This window comes from Daucus carota, chromosome 6 (assembly GCF_001625215.2).
Source record: "Daucus carota subsp. sativus chromosome 6, DH1 v3.0, whole genome shotgun sequence".
NCBI lineage: Eukaryota > Viridiplantae > Streptophyta > Magnoliopsida > Apiales > Apiaceae > Daucus > Daucus carota.
This window is the reverse complement of record NC_030386.2, coordinates 30,338,230-30,353,809: the sequence shown is the minus strand read 5'-3', so window position 1 is coordinate 30,353,809 and position 15,580 is coordinate 30,338,230. Positions and strand designations below refer to the sequence as shown.

At 33.2% G+C, this 15,580-nt stretch overlaps 1 protein-coding gene across 1 annotated transcript; it reads left to right on the top strand.

Moving 5' to 3' along the window:
• The first annotated feature begins 1,865 nt into the window (after positions 1 to 1,865).
• LOC108227165 (probable leucine-rich repeat receptor-like serine/threonine-protein kinase At3g14840) lies at positions 1,866 to 12,499 on the top strand. The gene is made up of 24 exons (XM_017402172.2): positions 1,866 to 2,116; positions 2,425 to 2,599; positions 3,527 to 3,601; positions 3,708 to 3,776; positions 3,931 to 4,002; positions 4,082 to 4,153; positions 4,704 to 4,775; positions 4,866 to 4,937; positions 5,022 to 5,093; positions 5,185 to 5,256; positions 5,328 to 5,399; positions 5,517 to 5,588; positions 5,876 to 5,941; positions 7,038 to 7,103; positions 7,210 to 7,245; positions 7,418 to 7,455; positions 8,308 to 8,681; positions 9,050 to 9,245; positions 10,194 to 10,340; positions 10,543 to 10,661; positions 10,757 to 10,967; positions 11,070 to 11,307; positions 11,586 to 11,736; positions 11,947 to 12,499. Exons 1-24 carry the CDS (start codon positions 1,993 to 1,995, stop codon positions 12,343 to 12,345), a joined length of 3,060 nt encoding a protein of 1,019 aa, XP_017257661.1. The 5' UTR covers positions 1,866 to 1,992; the 3' UTR covers positions 12,346 to 12,499.
• Positions 12,500 to 15,580: the final 3,081 nt, after the last annotated feature.

The window sequence follows — 15,580 nt, the reverse complement described above, 5'->3', positions numbered from 1 at the left end:
TAAAATTCTTATTTCTTACTCCCCGTCCCACTTATTTCTATGCAGTTTTCTTTTTGGATGTCCCATCATTTCTATACATTACCAAAATAGCAACTTTTTATTATATAAAATACTATTACACCCACTACTTTCTCTCACTATCTCCCTTCTATAATAATAAAAACACTATTACACCCACTACGTCCTTACACTATCTCAAATCTATGACTATTAAAAATAAATCTATTACTATTAGTATTATGTTCGACGGGAAAGCGGCTAAAATAAAAATTATTTCTCTTTTCTTTTAAGATTCTTATTTGTTAATTACTTAAAATTTCAAAAATTTTAACTATTATATTTTGTTAAGATTCCTATTTCTTATATACTTAGAATTATATCTCTTTTACGATTACTATCTTTTAGCTATTTTATCTATTTTCTCTCAAAAAATTAGAAAAATTAAACGAATGATTTCTATAGGCGCCTACGATCCTTTATTTTCTATTCGAAATTCAAAAATAATTGTAAGACTAATTAAATCAAAATTAAGAATTATATTACCTTACAAATCTTAAATAAAAATTGTATTTAATCTATGATTAATAAATATAATCATATTCTTTTTAAGATTCCTAAATAAAAAATCTGATTTCTTGAATTATAAGTATATTTTTTATCTGAAATTTAAAAAAAAAAATATAAGATTGAATCGAACAATTATTATTTCATGACATCAGTCCAAGCTTGAAGGATGTTGCTTAAGTACTGGTGGAATGGGATCAATTTGTATCAGGCAGTATCTAATTGTCCACAGTTTAGTTCTTGCTTCTAGGAATTCTAGGTTCCAGTGTCGTGGGTAATATTATTTGATGGGTGTTATTTTATTGGCCAACTTTTGTTATATTTCATCAATTATCTCTTGTTGTACCGCTTCCTTCCGGTGGAATTCTAAAATTGCATCTTTTGCTTCTTTCCACAATTTCAAGAATGAGATGCAGGAGTTTTAAATTTATATAAAATCGGATAGGATCGAATATAAAATCCTTTTTTTAACTTATTATGAAGAGTAATTCAGGTAATTTTTAATTATTTAAAAAAAAATTAGAGAACTCATTCTTAAAATAGAATCATGAAATAATTAAGAGTTCTATATTAATATGTAATTAAAAATAAGAATTGTATTACCTTATGATTCCTAAATAAGAAAAAGAATTGTATTATTTTAAGGATTCTTTTTCCAAGATTCTAGAGTATTACTTTTTAGAATCCGATAAGAAAAGAATTGTATTACCTTTAGAATTCTTGAACATGATTTTTTGAATTATAGTTATATTTTTTATCCGAAATTTAAGAAAAATCAGAAGACTGAATCGAACAATTCTAGAGACGCCCGCATCCTCCTTTATATATATATATTGATGATTGATTGATGATACATGGAATACTGAATTATTTTATATTTATTTACTTTCTTTCAAATAGGAAAGGGAGCACTCGATAAATTATCCAAATCAATAATAACATATACATAATAATTGAAAATATTTTAAATAAATAATAATCTTTTTAAGATAATCTAAACCCATAAAAAGACCGGCCCAAATGCAAAGCATCGAGTGAAAGTCTGACGCTATGATCTCAAAATGTGTAAAATACAGAGGAAATTATTAATCATACCGTACTGATCCTTGCATGCATGTAATATGATAGTATCAAGTTGATGAAAGTAAACGGTTTAAGGGCAGGTCATCCGGATAATAATTTAGTCAAACAATCACTTCATTGTTTCTTACTTCACCTAATCTCAAACTTACTATAATTAATTAATTATTAGCAGGGATTAGAGGAAATTAAGTCACCAAGCTATCCCAAAGTCCACTCTTAGACATTTTTTCTTCAACTATTGAAGCACTCACATTCTTTCCTGCTGACAGTGATTACAAACTCAGGGTCAAGTATTACATTCATGCAAATATATATAGCAATAGGATCGGCTGATCTGATCGAGTAATGGTAGTTATGTTCTCTAGCAGACAAGCACAGCTTGTGGCCAAGCATACATTATCTGCAATACTAGTACTAGTACTATTTGCAGCACTTTCTTCCGCAGCTACTCTTCTCCCAGATGATGAAGGTTAGTAGTATCAACTTTGTATATGGATTTTACTTCTTCAGCTGGAACAAAATCTACGTTAATATTGAAACTGTTTCCTCAGTGATCTCTGAACGAGGTATATATATAGGGAACAACACTGTTAGAAACGAGATTATTAGTTGCATGTATTATTATTATTTTTGAAACCCGTATTTATGAGACAGGAGAAAATTATCACTTTAAAGAGGTTATCCATCATTAAACATGAGACGGAGACTTTTTATAAAATTACTGCTTTAAAGAGTTTATTCTTATTTTGATTGGTGATGGATATATATATAATGCAGTAAAAGCATTAGAAGAAATAGGGAAAGCTCTGGGAAAGAGAGACTGGAACTTCAGTGCAGATCCATGCAGTGGAGAGTGGGGATGGGTGACGTTAAAGCCAGTGAGAGGTTCGGAGAATGCAGTGACCTGTAATTGCTCTTTCTCCAACAACACCCTCTGCCATATTGTTAGCATGTAAACTACTACTACTTTTACTCTTCTTCCTATCTTTGTCTTTCAAATTTGATGCATATTTCTCCGATATATATACACATAACACTCGGAGGAATTCGGTAACAATCACAGAGTGCTACTGATATATATTAACTGTAGCTATTTGTTACTAAATATATACACACTTTCGAGTGTTTTGATCTCTATTTGAAAATAATATTTCTAAAATGTCATTTTTTAAATAGGAATATGCAATCAAAATTATTAATCATAAATTTTTTTAAATTAAAAATAATAATTTTTATTATCCGACCACTTCAACTAAAAATGTGTTGAAAATCAAAATTTAGGAAAAACTATAACGAGTATAACTTTATATATAACTTTATATGTAGTATATTAGAAAACAAATAAGTAATTTAAAATAAAAGTAATTAATAGTATCATGATATCATCATAAATTTGTGAAAAGAGATTTCTTAAAATTAAGTAATAATATATTTTATTGTCGTTGACTGGAGGTGTCCTAGTGTAATGTTGTAAAAATATTTTTCTCTCTCCCTCCTAAAAATTTGAGTCAGGAGTAATAGTAACATAGAATTGCTTAATACATGATTTCAACATTAAAAGTATTTTTTCTGTCAAAAAAAAAAATTAAAAGTATTTTTGTTTAATTTGTTTCAGAAGGATTTGATTAAAGATTTTTAAAGATAAGAAATGAAAGATTTTATTTGTAGTAAGGGCAAGGTTATCTTATTCTAAATTTTTTTCACAGATTTCTATACACAATAATGTGACAGATAAGTAAAGATTTCTGATCGGATTATTTGAGTGAATACAGTCCAATAAAAAGAATAAAAAAATCGTATCGTTGTTAAATTCTTATTTAATTCAGTCGGGGTTGCTTTATTTCAAGTGATATTTAGTTGGGTGATTTGGCAAGTACAGAGTTGTGAAGGCGCAAAATCTGTCGGGCAGACTTCCAGCAGCTGAATTGCTTGGACTCCCGTTCCTACAAGATATGTAAGCAGTCTTCTTCTTTCCTTTTCTTTTCAACCCTCATTCCAATATTATTCTTCTATTACACTCCTGTATGATGTGATAATCAAAATTGATTTGGCGGGTACAGCGACTTCACTCGTAATTACCTCAACGGCTCTCTCCCTCCGGAATGGGGTTCTTCCCAACTAGTCAACATGTATGTGTACCCCCTCTCTCCCCTTCCCTCCCTCCTTCTCTCTCTCTCCCCCCCCCTCTCTCTCTCTCCTCTCCTCTCCTCTCTCTCTTCTCTCTCTCTCTCTCTCTCAAACCCTCCCCCCTACCCTAGCTTTAATTGCACATTTTTTTCGCAGATCACTTATTGGGAATCGCTTGACTGGTTCAATTCCAAAACAATTCGGAAATATTACTACACTCCAACAATTGTATGTTTCTTTCCGTCTACATATTTCAATTGTTTTTGCATTGCTTGCTGTTTTAATATTATTAATTTGTTTCTGCCAGAGTCCTAGAGTACAATCAGCTGTCTGGACCTATTCCCCCAGAACTTGGAAGTCTCCCTGCTATAAAAAGAATGTGAGGCTTTTTTTTTTTTTTTTTGTTACTATTTTCAATTTTAATATGTGTAATAGTTTGTATCCCATTAGCTCATTGTATCCTGTAATAGTAACATCAAATGAGTAGCACAAGTTGATCGGAGAAAAGTGCATCATATGTGCCAAGGATCCTCTTATTGGTTCTAGTGATGGAGGAAGTTTATATTAAGCTTCTGAGCTACTGTTGTCAATATCATTTTCTTTGACCTTTGTCAGTTTTGTGAATTAACCATGATAAAGTTGCAGAGAAATGAAGATGTAAAAATGTTTCTATTCAGCTTGAATCTAAAATACACATATGCTAGTAGACTTTATACAGCTGATAGATGCCTCTAGAATCCATTACATACAGCTGTTCTATATCTATAATCTCTAACTAGCTGGCGTGGACCATCCACTTGTGCTGCTATTGTAGGAGTTGCAGATGCAGTGACTTTGTTTTTACTGCTTTGTTCTTGTATATCTGTAACAACCTTGTCATTGTTGTCAACTGACTAATTGATTATCTTTTTTTTTTTTTTTTGGTCAAGACTTCTTTCTTCAAACAATTTTACTGGGGAGTTGCCAGTAACACTTGCAAAGTTAACTACTTTAAAGGACTTGTGAGTTCTTAACTTTATATCATGTGCCCTTTTGTTCTGTCTTTGTTTCTATATTAATTAGCAGTTCAATTTATGTCTACACATATGCAGTCGAGCAGTGGATAATCGCCTCACAGGAAAAATACCGGAGTTCATACAGAATTGGACAAACATTGAAAAATTGTCAGATACCAGCATTTTTATATATGTTTTAGCTCTTCTGAAATTTTTATGCATGCACACTGACATTGGAGCTTGATAATGCAGACTGATTCAAGGTAGCAATCTGAACGGCCCCATACCTTCTGGTATTGCTCGTTTGACCAAATTGACTGACTTGTGAGTAATGTATTCAGTTTACTTATTCCTAATGCCGTAAACCTCTAATATCTCGCGGATTTTAATGTATTTTTGCTGCATTCATCTTCAGGAGAATCAGCGACTTAAATGGAATTGAAGGAACTTTTCCACCCCTTAGCCGCTTGATTAAACTCAAGACACTGTATGTTGCACTATCAAATATGACTCCCATGGTGCAAATATTTTAATGTTCTCACAGCGATTTTTTTGAAGGATATTGAGGAGTTGCAATATTGTTGGCCCATTACCAGAATATCTTGGTGCAATGGAAAAACTGGAAATCTTGTTAGTGGATCCTCTTCATTTCTTTTTTGCCTATATGCATTTTATTAGAATAATTTGTGTGAGATGTCATTACTAAATATATCATGGCAACATTATGTTATCTTTCTCTGACTACAGGGATCTGAGTTTTAACAAAATCAGTGGACAAATACCAAAAACTTATAGTGGCTTATCTGCAGCTGGCTACATGTAAGATTCTAGTCATTTATACTTGTAGTTCCCTTAAACGCTTACTTACCAATGTGGCATGAATAGTCCACAATGAATATAACTTTGTAACCGAATGGGTGTCTGAAGTCATCATTTGTCTAAAAGGGTTTTAAGTTACTGTGTGATCCGTCAGAGCTAGACTATATATTGCTTCACATGATGCTACCCATAAATGATATTGATATATTAGGGTTGTAAACTCGAGAGGCAGACTGCAGTCTTTCTCTTTGGAATAATGGGCTCATTTCTATTATTTGTTGATATAGATATTTATCTGGAAACCTGCTATCTGGACCGGTACCTGATTGGATGCTGAAAGGAGGAAGTGAGATGTAAGATACTCTTCTAATTCCTGGCCCCTCCTATTCTCCCTTATCCAAATTTAATTTTCATAATGACTTGATTTGCATTTGGAACTTTCTCCTTTCTTTTCTCAACATTTAGAACTTGCTTTGTTATAAATGAGATTACATTTTGGTGCTTTAGAGGGAAGAATAAAAATGCAGCTTCCTATATTAATAAATAAAATTAAATTATAAGCGGGACATGCCACTCAGTTCCTGCTCTCCTTTTACTTTTTTGCAGTTCTCATTTCCAACTAATTGCTGGAAATTCTGCAAACTCTTGTCTGAATTTATGTGCAAAATGATACTACTGGCAGGAACACTTTCACCACCTATTTTTTGGATCTCCTTTTTCCTTTCCTACCAAGACTATTTCTTGATAAATCTAGATGAAAATAACATTAATTATGCTTGATCAATTAAAGCAAAGATCTTTTATAAAATTTTGAAAATTAAATATATAGCCACAAAGATGAAAGGAAGTTGATACAAAAACCAGACTTAGAAATACTTAAGATTTTAACCGCTCTAAAAGAAGAATCCTAGAAGAATGTCTTGTTGTCGTTTTAATCTCATTTAAGCACTATGCTTAAAGGGGTTATTCTTGTTTTAAGTATATTCGCGTCATCTTAACAAATATTCGTTACTTGATTACTTAATATATAGCTTGCATGTGCAAATGGTCATATAGCATTGTAATTTAGCTATTATAGGTGTCTTAAGTTAGGTTGTTGTCCAACTTCTGTTTCCAATTTTAGAGATCCAAGAGCTTGAGCTAAATTAGTTTTTTTGGTTATGTTAGTGAGAGATCACAATTTCCACTTGGAACATCATATCAATTGAACGGCCTACTAGTCATGCATCTTTTAGGTCACGTCCTATGTCAGATAAGGCTGAGATGCACCAAATGCACAAGGACCAAGTCATGACTGTTATCTGCTAAATTCTGTTCAATATCATCCGAATGCATGAAAATTCTAACTTGAGTTTAGCCTTTCACATACTAGATATGCAGAAATTCTAGATTCTTGTCTCATTCTACTTCTATGATATAATAAATCAACCTCTTCACATATGTGTACAGTGATCTTTCATACAACAATTTCGCATTAGGAAGTTCGGGGACCTCGCATTGTCAACAAAAGAATGTGTATGTTTACTTCCTTTAGTTTTGAACATCTAAGTTTTTGCTTTTTAGTCGAGATATTTCAAAACTCCGCAGAGATACTCAGAGTGTGCCTTTTGTTTTCATGCAGAAACTTGTTTGCAAGTTCTTCTAAAGGCAATGCATCGTAAGTAAACTGTATACAAATTCTCATTATGATTAATTGTAAATAACAATTTTAAGTGAGGTAGACCAATTGTGTTTAGTCTTGTATTTTTCCTTAATGGAATATTCGATATTCCATATGGTAGAGTTGGTGTTAGATGCTTCTGAATATCGCTTTCTGTTTTCCTTATCAGTGCAATGGTTTCATGCTTGAGCTTTCGTTGCCCACGAGGTAAGTGTTTTTAATTATGTTTAGTGCAGCTTTTTAGTTCGACATTGTTTTGGACCTGTTAAATATCTAATGTCATTTTAAATTTATATCTATTACTTGTATGCTGTTATCTATATGGCTATTTTGCAGCTACAACCTACACACTGACATTAAAGGCAAGTTAGAATGGGACTTTCTTGCATTGATTGTTTAATTTTGGGAAGAATGAGAAATAATTATCTTCATTTTAAAAAAGATAATCTTCTACATAATCACTTGTTTCCATACTGCTGAGAATTTGCAATGAGTTTAATACTCTATTATTGTTCATTCCACGGCTTCCGATGCAATTGTTAAGATATAATACATGTCCGTGCTAATTTCTTTTTAGGTTTTAGGAGAGCTAGTAATTTAACATGGTATCAGAGCTCCAATGGGGGAGAGTTCGAACCCTACTGCCCCCAATATTTCTCTCCATTATCTGATTTGGACACTGAGGTTGATTATTGCTCTAAACATGGGCTCCTAGTGATCCACTCTCAACCCAAATATGGGGTGGGACTGTCAAGATAGAAATTATGGTCTTATTAAGCCCTCAATAACACCTTGGGAATGTTTTTAGATGTTAGTGACCTTGTCTTTAGATAATAAATGTAAAAAAGTTTAACTATCTTACCCAAGAAACAGAAATAGGAAATTATGTTAAATAAAGGCAAACCCAAGTAAAGAACATGATACTGTGACAAAGTTTGGGTTACCAAGTAAGTTAATATGGGTGGATGCTTCATAAGAGGTGTATTTTATGCTTTGCCTTTACTCATTTTTTTTACCTGCTTTGCAGTTGTATGAATTCTATTATGTGCTGTTGTACAGATTGGTACTCTTTCCATATTAATTGCGGTGGACGAGAAGTCACTGAAGGGATTACAATATATGAAGCCGATACAGCAGGTGGACCTTCAATTTTCTCTCAGAGTGGGACTAACTGGGCATCTAGCAGCACTGGTCACTTCCTGGATGATAATAGCTCTAAAGATTTATATATTTCGACAAATACCTCAAGGCTCTATGGGAACTTGTCCACCTTGTACACGACTGCAAGACTTTCTCCAACGTCACTGACTTATTATGGTTTCTGTTTACTTAATGGAAACTATACAGTACTGCTTCAATTTGCAGAGATCATGTTTACTGATGACAAAACCTACAGCAGCCTTGGGAGACGTGTATTTGATGTCTACATTCAGGTGATGTTTTACATAGATTAACTGTTCTTGTAAGGCTGATATGTATTTATCATCTTAGAAACTATATCTGCATTTGAATAGTCCCACTTCAAATTCTAATGGATATTTTTATTTAATTTACAATAATGGCCTTTGGTTGGCAAGAAAAAAGAGACTCTAGCAGCCGTTAATTTAAGACATCAGCATAAATAATATATACATCAAGACAGACAGTTTAGTATTCATCTGATGCTAGAACAACAGATTTTAAAATTTATATCTATTCAGATAAACAGGCGTATAATTCTCTCAGCACCTGCTTTCCAACAGTAGGGATAAAGTGAAATCCAACCATCATTTGCTGAACGAGCATCATCTCTATATTGCAGGGAAAGTTGATGCTAAAGGATTTTAATATTGCAGCTGAAGCAGGCGGGGTCCAAAAGGAAGTTGTAAAAAGATTTACTGTGGTCGTAAACAGCAGTACCTTGGAGATTCGATTGTATTGGGCTGGAAAAGGGACAACAGGTATCCCTGTTAGAGGTGTATATGGTCCTCTGATATCAGCTATCTCTGTTAATCCTGGTAAATCACTATTCCCTTTAAGTTTACAGTTTTGTTCTTTTATGATTGGGCTTATGATCACGTGTCTACTCCTAAATTATAACAAATACCAGTTCTGCGGGGATTCTTTTTTTGTTGAGTTCCTTTTCCATTACAAACATATATAACTGGAATTCATCCTCGCAGTAAATTTAGCCAACTTTCTTTTTCCTGCTTATGCTGATGAAGTATCAATCTTTAAGGTTGTCTCTGCTACATTTATAAAACAATGATTTTCATGAACAGGATGGAAGGTCCAAATTTATTCTATTTTGTAGTTATTCCTTAATTTCACTGATATAGCTTCAAGAAATTGATAGGAATAGAAACTTGGAGTTATAACTGATCTACTATATAATTCTAGAATTGTTTATATTTATAGTGCATAGGAGATAATGGAGTTAAAAAAAGGGTGTTAAAACAGTCTTACAGAATACTGATTATTCTTCAGTTTGTCCCAACTCCAAAGATATTTCCTATAGTTCTTTTTTATTAAAAAGAAAAAAGGATTATTTTTTCAACGAACCAATATCCATTTATATAGGCTCGGATCGGACTGGATATCTGATCCATTTACAGGCCCCAGCCACAGTGGTGCACTTTATATTTTCTGCAAAATTATTTACTATATATAATAACGGGACGGGGAAGAAAAATATCCCGATGGGATGGGGATGGGGATAAAAAATTATTCCCCTGGGGAATGGGGCAAATAAAATATATCCCGGTTACGGGAATCACGATCCTCTCCCCTCCCAGAACCAGCCCCCACGGAGAAGCTTAAAGTTTTCAAATATATAGGCTACTCTTGCCGGTTTCTTGGCATATTAGAAATATTAGGAGTCTTTAAAGAAAAGTGGACAAGGAATGGATGCTGTGAACTGTGAATTGCTATTGCTATGACATTAATTATAAGTTTATGACATTCAGATTTTATTCCACCATCGGGTAAAGGAGCAAGCATATCAGTGAGCACTGTTGTTGGAATTGTGGTTGCAGCGGTATCTGTTGTTTTCTTGGTTTTGGGTATTCTTTGGTGGAAAGGCTGTCTACGGAGAAAAGACAGAATGGACCTAGGTATTCATTTATCAAATATATAGCAGTTTTATAATTAATATCCATCATTCACAGTTTCAACTTTGCTAGTCCCGGGGATCTGCATGACTTTATGCACTAATAAATTCGTTTTAACTGTCTTACATCTAGCTAAAAGTTTGTCACAGATTGGATAACATATCATATCTTATTCGTGATGTCACCTAATTCGGTTCTTCAACAGATTTGAAGAGCCTAGATCTGCGTACTGGTTCATTTACATTGCGTCAAATCAAAGCTGCAACTAATAACTTCGATTTGGCAAATAAAATTGGGGAAGGTGGGTTTGGTCCTGTTTACAAGGTATGGTCAATATTAGTTTCTGACTATCGATCAGTATTAAGCTTTCTCAATGCAACTCTCGTTGGGTTAACCAAATAATTCATTATAAACTGAAGGGACTCTTATTGGACGGAACTGTAATTGCCGTGAAGCAGCTTTCTTCAAAATCTAAGCAAGGGAATCGTGAGTTTGTTAATGAGATAGGCATGATTTCTGCACTACAACACCCGCACCTTGTCAAGCTATATGGGTGTTGTATTGAAGGAAACCAGTTACTGCTGGTGTATGAATATATGGAAAATAACAGCCTTGCCCGAGCTTTATTTGGTAAATTTTGGTCCTGAACTTCCAGTACCATTCAATACATGATTAACTTGCATACTGGAAATATATCATTACATTATTACATTATTACCATATGGTCTGTAGGTCCCAAAGAATTTCAGCTAAAATTAGATTGGTCAACAAGACACAAGATATGCACTGGTATAGCAAAAGGTTTGGCTTACCTTCATGAAGAATCAAGACTGAAGATTGTCCATAGAGATATCAAGGCCACAAATGTTCTTCTTGATAAAGATCTTGATCCCAAGATATCTGACTTTGGTCTGGCTAAACTGGATGAAGCAGAAAATTCTCACATAAGCACTCGTGTTGCTGGAACATAGTGAGTCTCCATGTTTCATTTACTGTTAGTGTATAATAGGCCCTAATCCAAGAAATTACTCCTTCGTAGCTTTTAATATTATAGAAAGGTGTTTGCAGTTAATAAACTTGGGCAAAACATTAAATAACAATTATAATAACTTGCCGTTCAACCAGCCTATCTATGCACAAATCGAATGAAGTTAAATTTGATTATTGCTATTCTGCAAGAGTATATATATCCGGTGAAAAAGTTTGTACATGTATTGTGACTGTACTCGGTAATTTTAATTTTTCCAGTGGGTATATGGCACCTGAATATGCCATGCGTGGTCACCTGACAGACAAAGCAGATGTCTACAGTTTTGGAATTGTTGCCCTTGAAATAGTAAGTGGGAGGAGCAACACAAGTTTCAGGGCAAAGGAGGAGGCCTTCTATCTTCTTGATTGGGTACCTTCATTAGCATTTAATTTAAACAATTTTTTTTTATCATCTTGATTCATTATAATTTATATTCAAAAATCCTGCTACTGCCTAAGCATAGTGTAATATACCTGTCTATCCACTAATACGAGTAATCTTAGCATTCCATTCGAGAATCATTTAGGTTTCTTATTTCTGTTTCCAAAATTTAAATCTTCTCTTCTACAATACTTGAAGGCCCTTGATCTGAAGGAGAAGGGGAATCTTATGGAGCTAGTCGACGAGAAACTGGAATCAGACTATAATGAAGAAGAGGTGATGGTGATGATCAATGTTGCTCTTCTATGTGCTGATGTCATGCCATCAGTTAGGCCACCTATGTCTTCAGTGGTTAGCATTCTTGAAGGCGGGGCTATAATTGAAGAATTTATTTCAGATGCAAGCCAATTACGTAAAAAAACAGGTTCCGATGAAATAAAGGAGCCAAATCCATCGAGCAGTGACACAAGCATTGTCCAGAGCCTGTCAATCCATGATTCCTGGACCGCTTCTTCCACATCTACCGCTGACCTATACCCTGTTGATTTCGAGTCAGAATACTGGAAAAGCCGTGATGGTAAAAATGACGAGAGTTAAGTTGTCTCTGCCCATTTCTATACTACATAATGTAAATTCTTCTCTTGGTTTGTCTGATTGAGATGCATCTTGTTGTGAATTGCAAAAGCAAATTCTGATCTTTGATTTTGAAATAGAAGGTGAACCTGGTAATCAGGCAACTACTTTGTGTGCAGCCCCGATTCTAATTCTCATGAGTTCATTGTCATTGATATCATTGCCAAAACTTTTTAACTAAAATTTTATTATCATATACATAGTTTAGTTATAAGAACTTTATAATATAAGTTGGAGTAAATAGAAATTCCATCACAAGAGAACTATTATTAACGTTTCCGGCATGAATATTGATCTTCTAAACAGTACTGGAGGCTGGATCCAGAGAATAGCCATCAATGGGTTTTATAATTTTACATAAAAGCAAGCCCAGCTTGATACGATCGATCAGATTTTAATAAAACTGGAGAATTTTGGCTGCGCTTCGCGTGCGGAAACCCTTGTAAAATTCAGTTCGATCTATCTTGAGATATAAATGGACGCAACTGTTTTGTGAAAGACCGACCATTCGACTCGACTTGATCAAAATCAAAATTCAATCTGGCTTTTGATTATTAAACACAACATTTTCCCACCCATTCAAAATCCGATCCCATAGGTGTATTTCTATAAAGTACTATATTCATGACTACTATATTGATAAATGATTATTAAATCAATAAAATTTTATTAATTTATTGAATCAGATTAGGATAAAATAAATTATTTTAATTTATAACTATTAATAGATAATTTTACGTTCCTGTATAAAACAAATTATACGAATTAATCAATCAACAGGATTCGACGGGCGTGAGATGCTCATAATATAAGCCTATCGGAAGTAAAAATGAAGCTTAGTATGAACTACGTATGAAGCTAAAAAAAACAAGACAAAAGAGAGCTTTATAGATGAGAAAAAAGATACTACTAATTGAGCTATCGCACGGAATATTTATGTGTGGACACGATAACATATTCCTCGTCCACAGGTAGAAAATTCACGAAACCATATTGACATTTTGTTCAACGAGACTGTACCCGACACGCAAAAGCAAGTTCAACAAGTTACCGTAAAAGTCAAAACATTTTTTATTAGTCAAACAACGAAAAATAAAATGTGACACGAAAGGTTAGTAAACACCCTGCTGGATTCAACGGTGGTTGGATATGCTATGAATATGTACATGACAATTGACACCTACAATAATTGCGCATTATTGTCTGACTAAATTATAAATACTCCCTCCGTCCCCCTGAGTTGTATACATTGGGGGACGGGGACGCGGCACGGACTTTAATGCTCCTGTAGAGTGTAGTTGTGTAATTTATTTTTAAAATTTTCTTTTTCTGAATTAAAGTTTGGATGTTATATTTTTATTCAGGAAAAGAAAATCTCAAAAATAAGTTACGGAACTATATTTTATAAGAGCATTGAAATGCGTGTCGAGCAGTTGAAAAGAAACGTATACAATTAAATGGGACAGAGGGAGTATTATTTATAATTTTTACGTAAAAAATAATTTTAAATCAAGTGTTTGAATTTTTTTTTAATATATATAAGTTAATAGATATACAAATTATTGATATATAATAAAAAAATAGTATAAACTATCTCACACACATTTGTAAAATTAAAATTTTAAAATAATAATTAACTGAAAAATAGAATTTTACAACATAATTTTCTTCCGAAATCATTCGAATAACCACAAATAATATCTAAAATAATAAAATTAAGAGAAATAATCTAACATATCATCTATTAACATCGATAATCCAGTGTTACCGTTTTAAGAAAAAAAAAACTAGATTATTTTATAAAACATATAACATCATAAGATTAAACCTTACATCAAGAAGGGTTTACAATTTCAAAATACTAAATCATACTTTCTTCGTCCCATCAAGTTTTTTATATTATTTTTTGACACGCATTTTAAGACTCATATAAAACATAGTTTCATAATGTATATTTTTAAAAAGAAATCCTGAAAAAAAGTTTGACATTTAAACTTTTATTCAAAAAAAATAATTAAAAAAAATGTTATCGAACTATACTTTATAAGAACCTCAAAATGCGTGTAAACAGTGAACGTAAACATTGTGATTGGACGAAGGGAGTATAATTTAGTATAGGCTTAAATTTAAAATAACCATCCAAGTTTGCACAAATGTACACACCAACCACCAAACAAAAAAACTCGATAGCTTGGGCATCCAGCTTCTGAATTTGTACAGTACGGCCATTTCCACAGCTAATAACTCCGGTTCGTGAGAGAGTGCTTTACACTCTCTGGTTTCTGCAGGTCAATGGTGAAGAACCTAGTTGGAAACAGTGATGAACATGACAACCATCAAGGTTTGTAGCTTTTTCATTTAAGTTTCATGAATGGATCATCTTGTTAAGAATTTTAATGCCAAATGCTCTACTCTGGATCATCTTGTCCGACCATCAATTACTGAGATAACTTATTCTCTATGATTGATGTCTGCAAAATTGCAAGGAAAAGGACCTAGTCTGGCAAGAGAAGCATAGCCTGATTTCCTTATATAAGCTATATGTGCATCATGCAATTGCTTGGAGCTTCCTGGTTTGTGTTTGCGGCTGAGTGGTAGATTATTTTGACGAAAATAATCATGTTTCTCTCTGAGGATTGCATTATGAGTGGTCTTTTTTGCTCGTTTCTTCCGGGTTTTTCATTTGTATATTATATGCACTCCATTCAATTTTCTGGAAATCTTGGAGAGTATCAGAGCAGGAGGCCAGCACGTGTAAATCTCGGATTATGATCTTCTTGCTCGAGTAAAAATGTGTGTAAATACCCGAGGACCTGAGTTCCACTTTTTGTTTGGTTCATGTTCACAGTACCTGGTATCTGTATGCAGTGTTACAGAAATCGAGAATCGGACTTAATCGGTTGAGCTACCGATTCAGGAATTAATCGGAAATCAGGGATTAATCGGAAGGATTAATCGGAGTGAAAATCGGATTTATTTTAGTATTAAAATATTATTTAATATTTTGGTTATTATTATATTAGTTATTTAGTAATTAATATATTTACTATATCATAAACTCTATAATTATTCATATTTGAAGTAATATAGTATTTTAATTTTAATAATTTATCATATATACTTCGATTAAGAAATATATATAAGGATTAATCGGATTTCAGAAATCGAATCGGTGGCCGAACTTGTTAATCGGGGATTA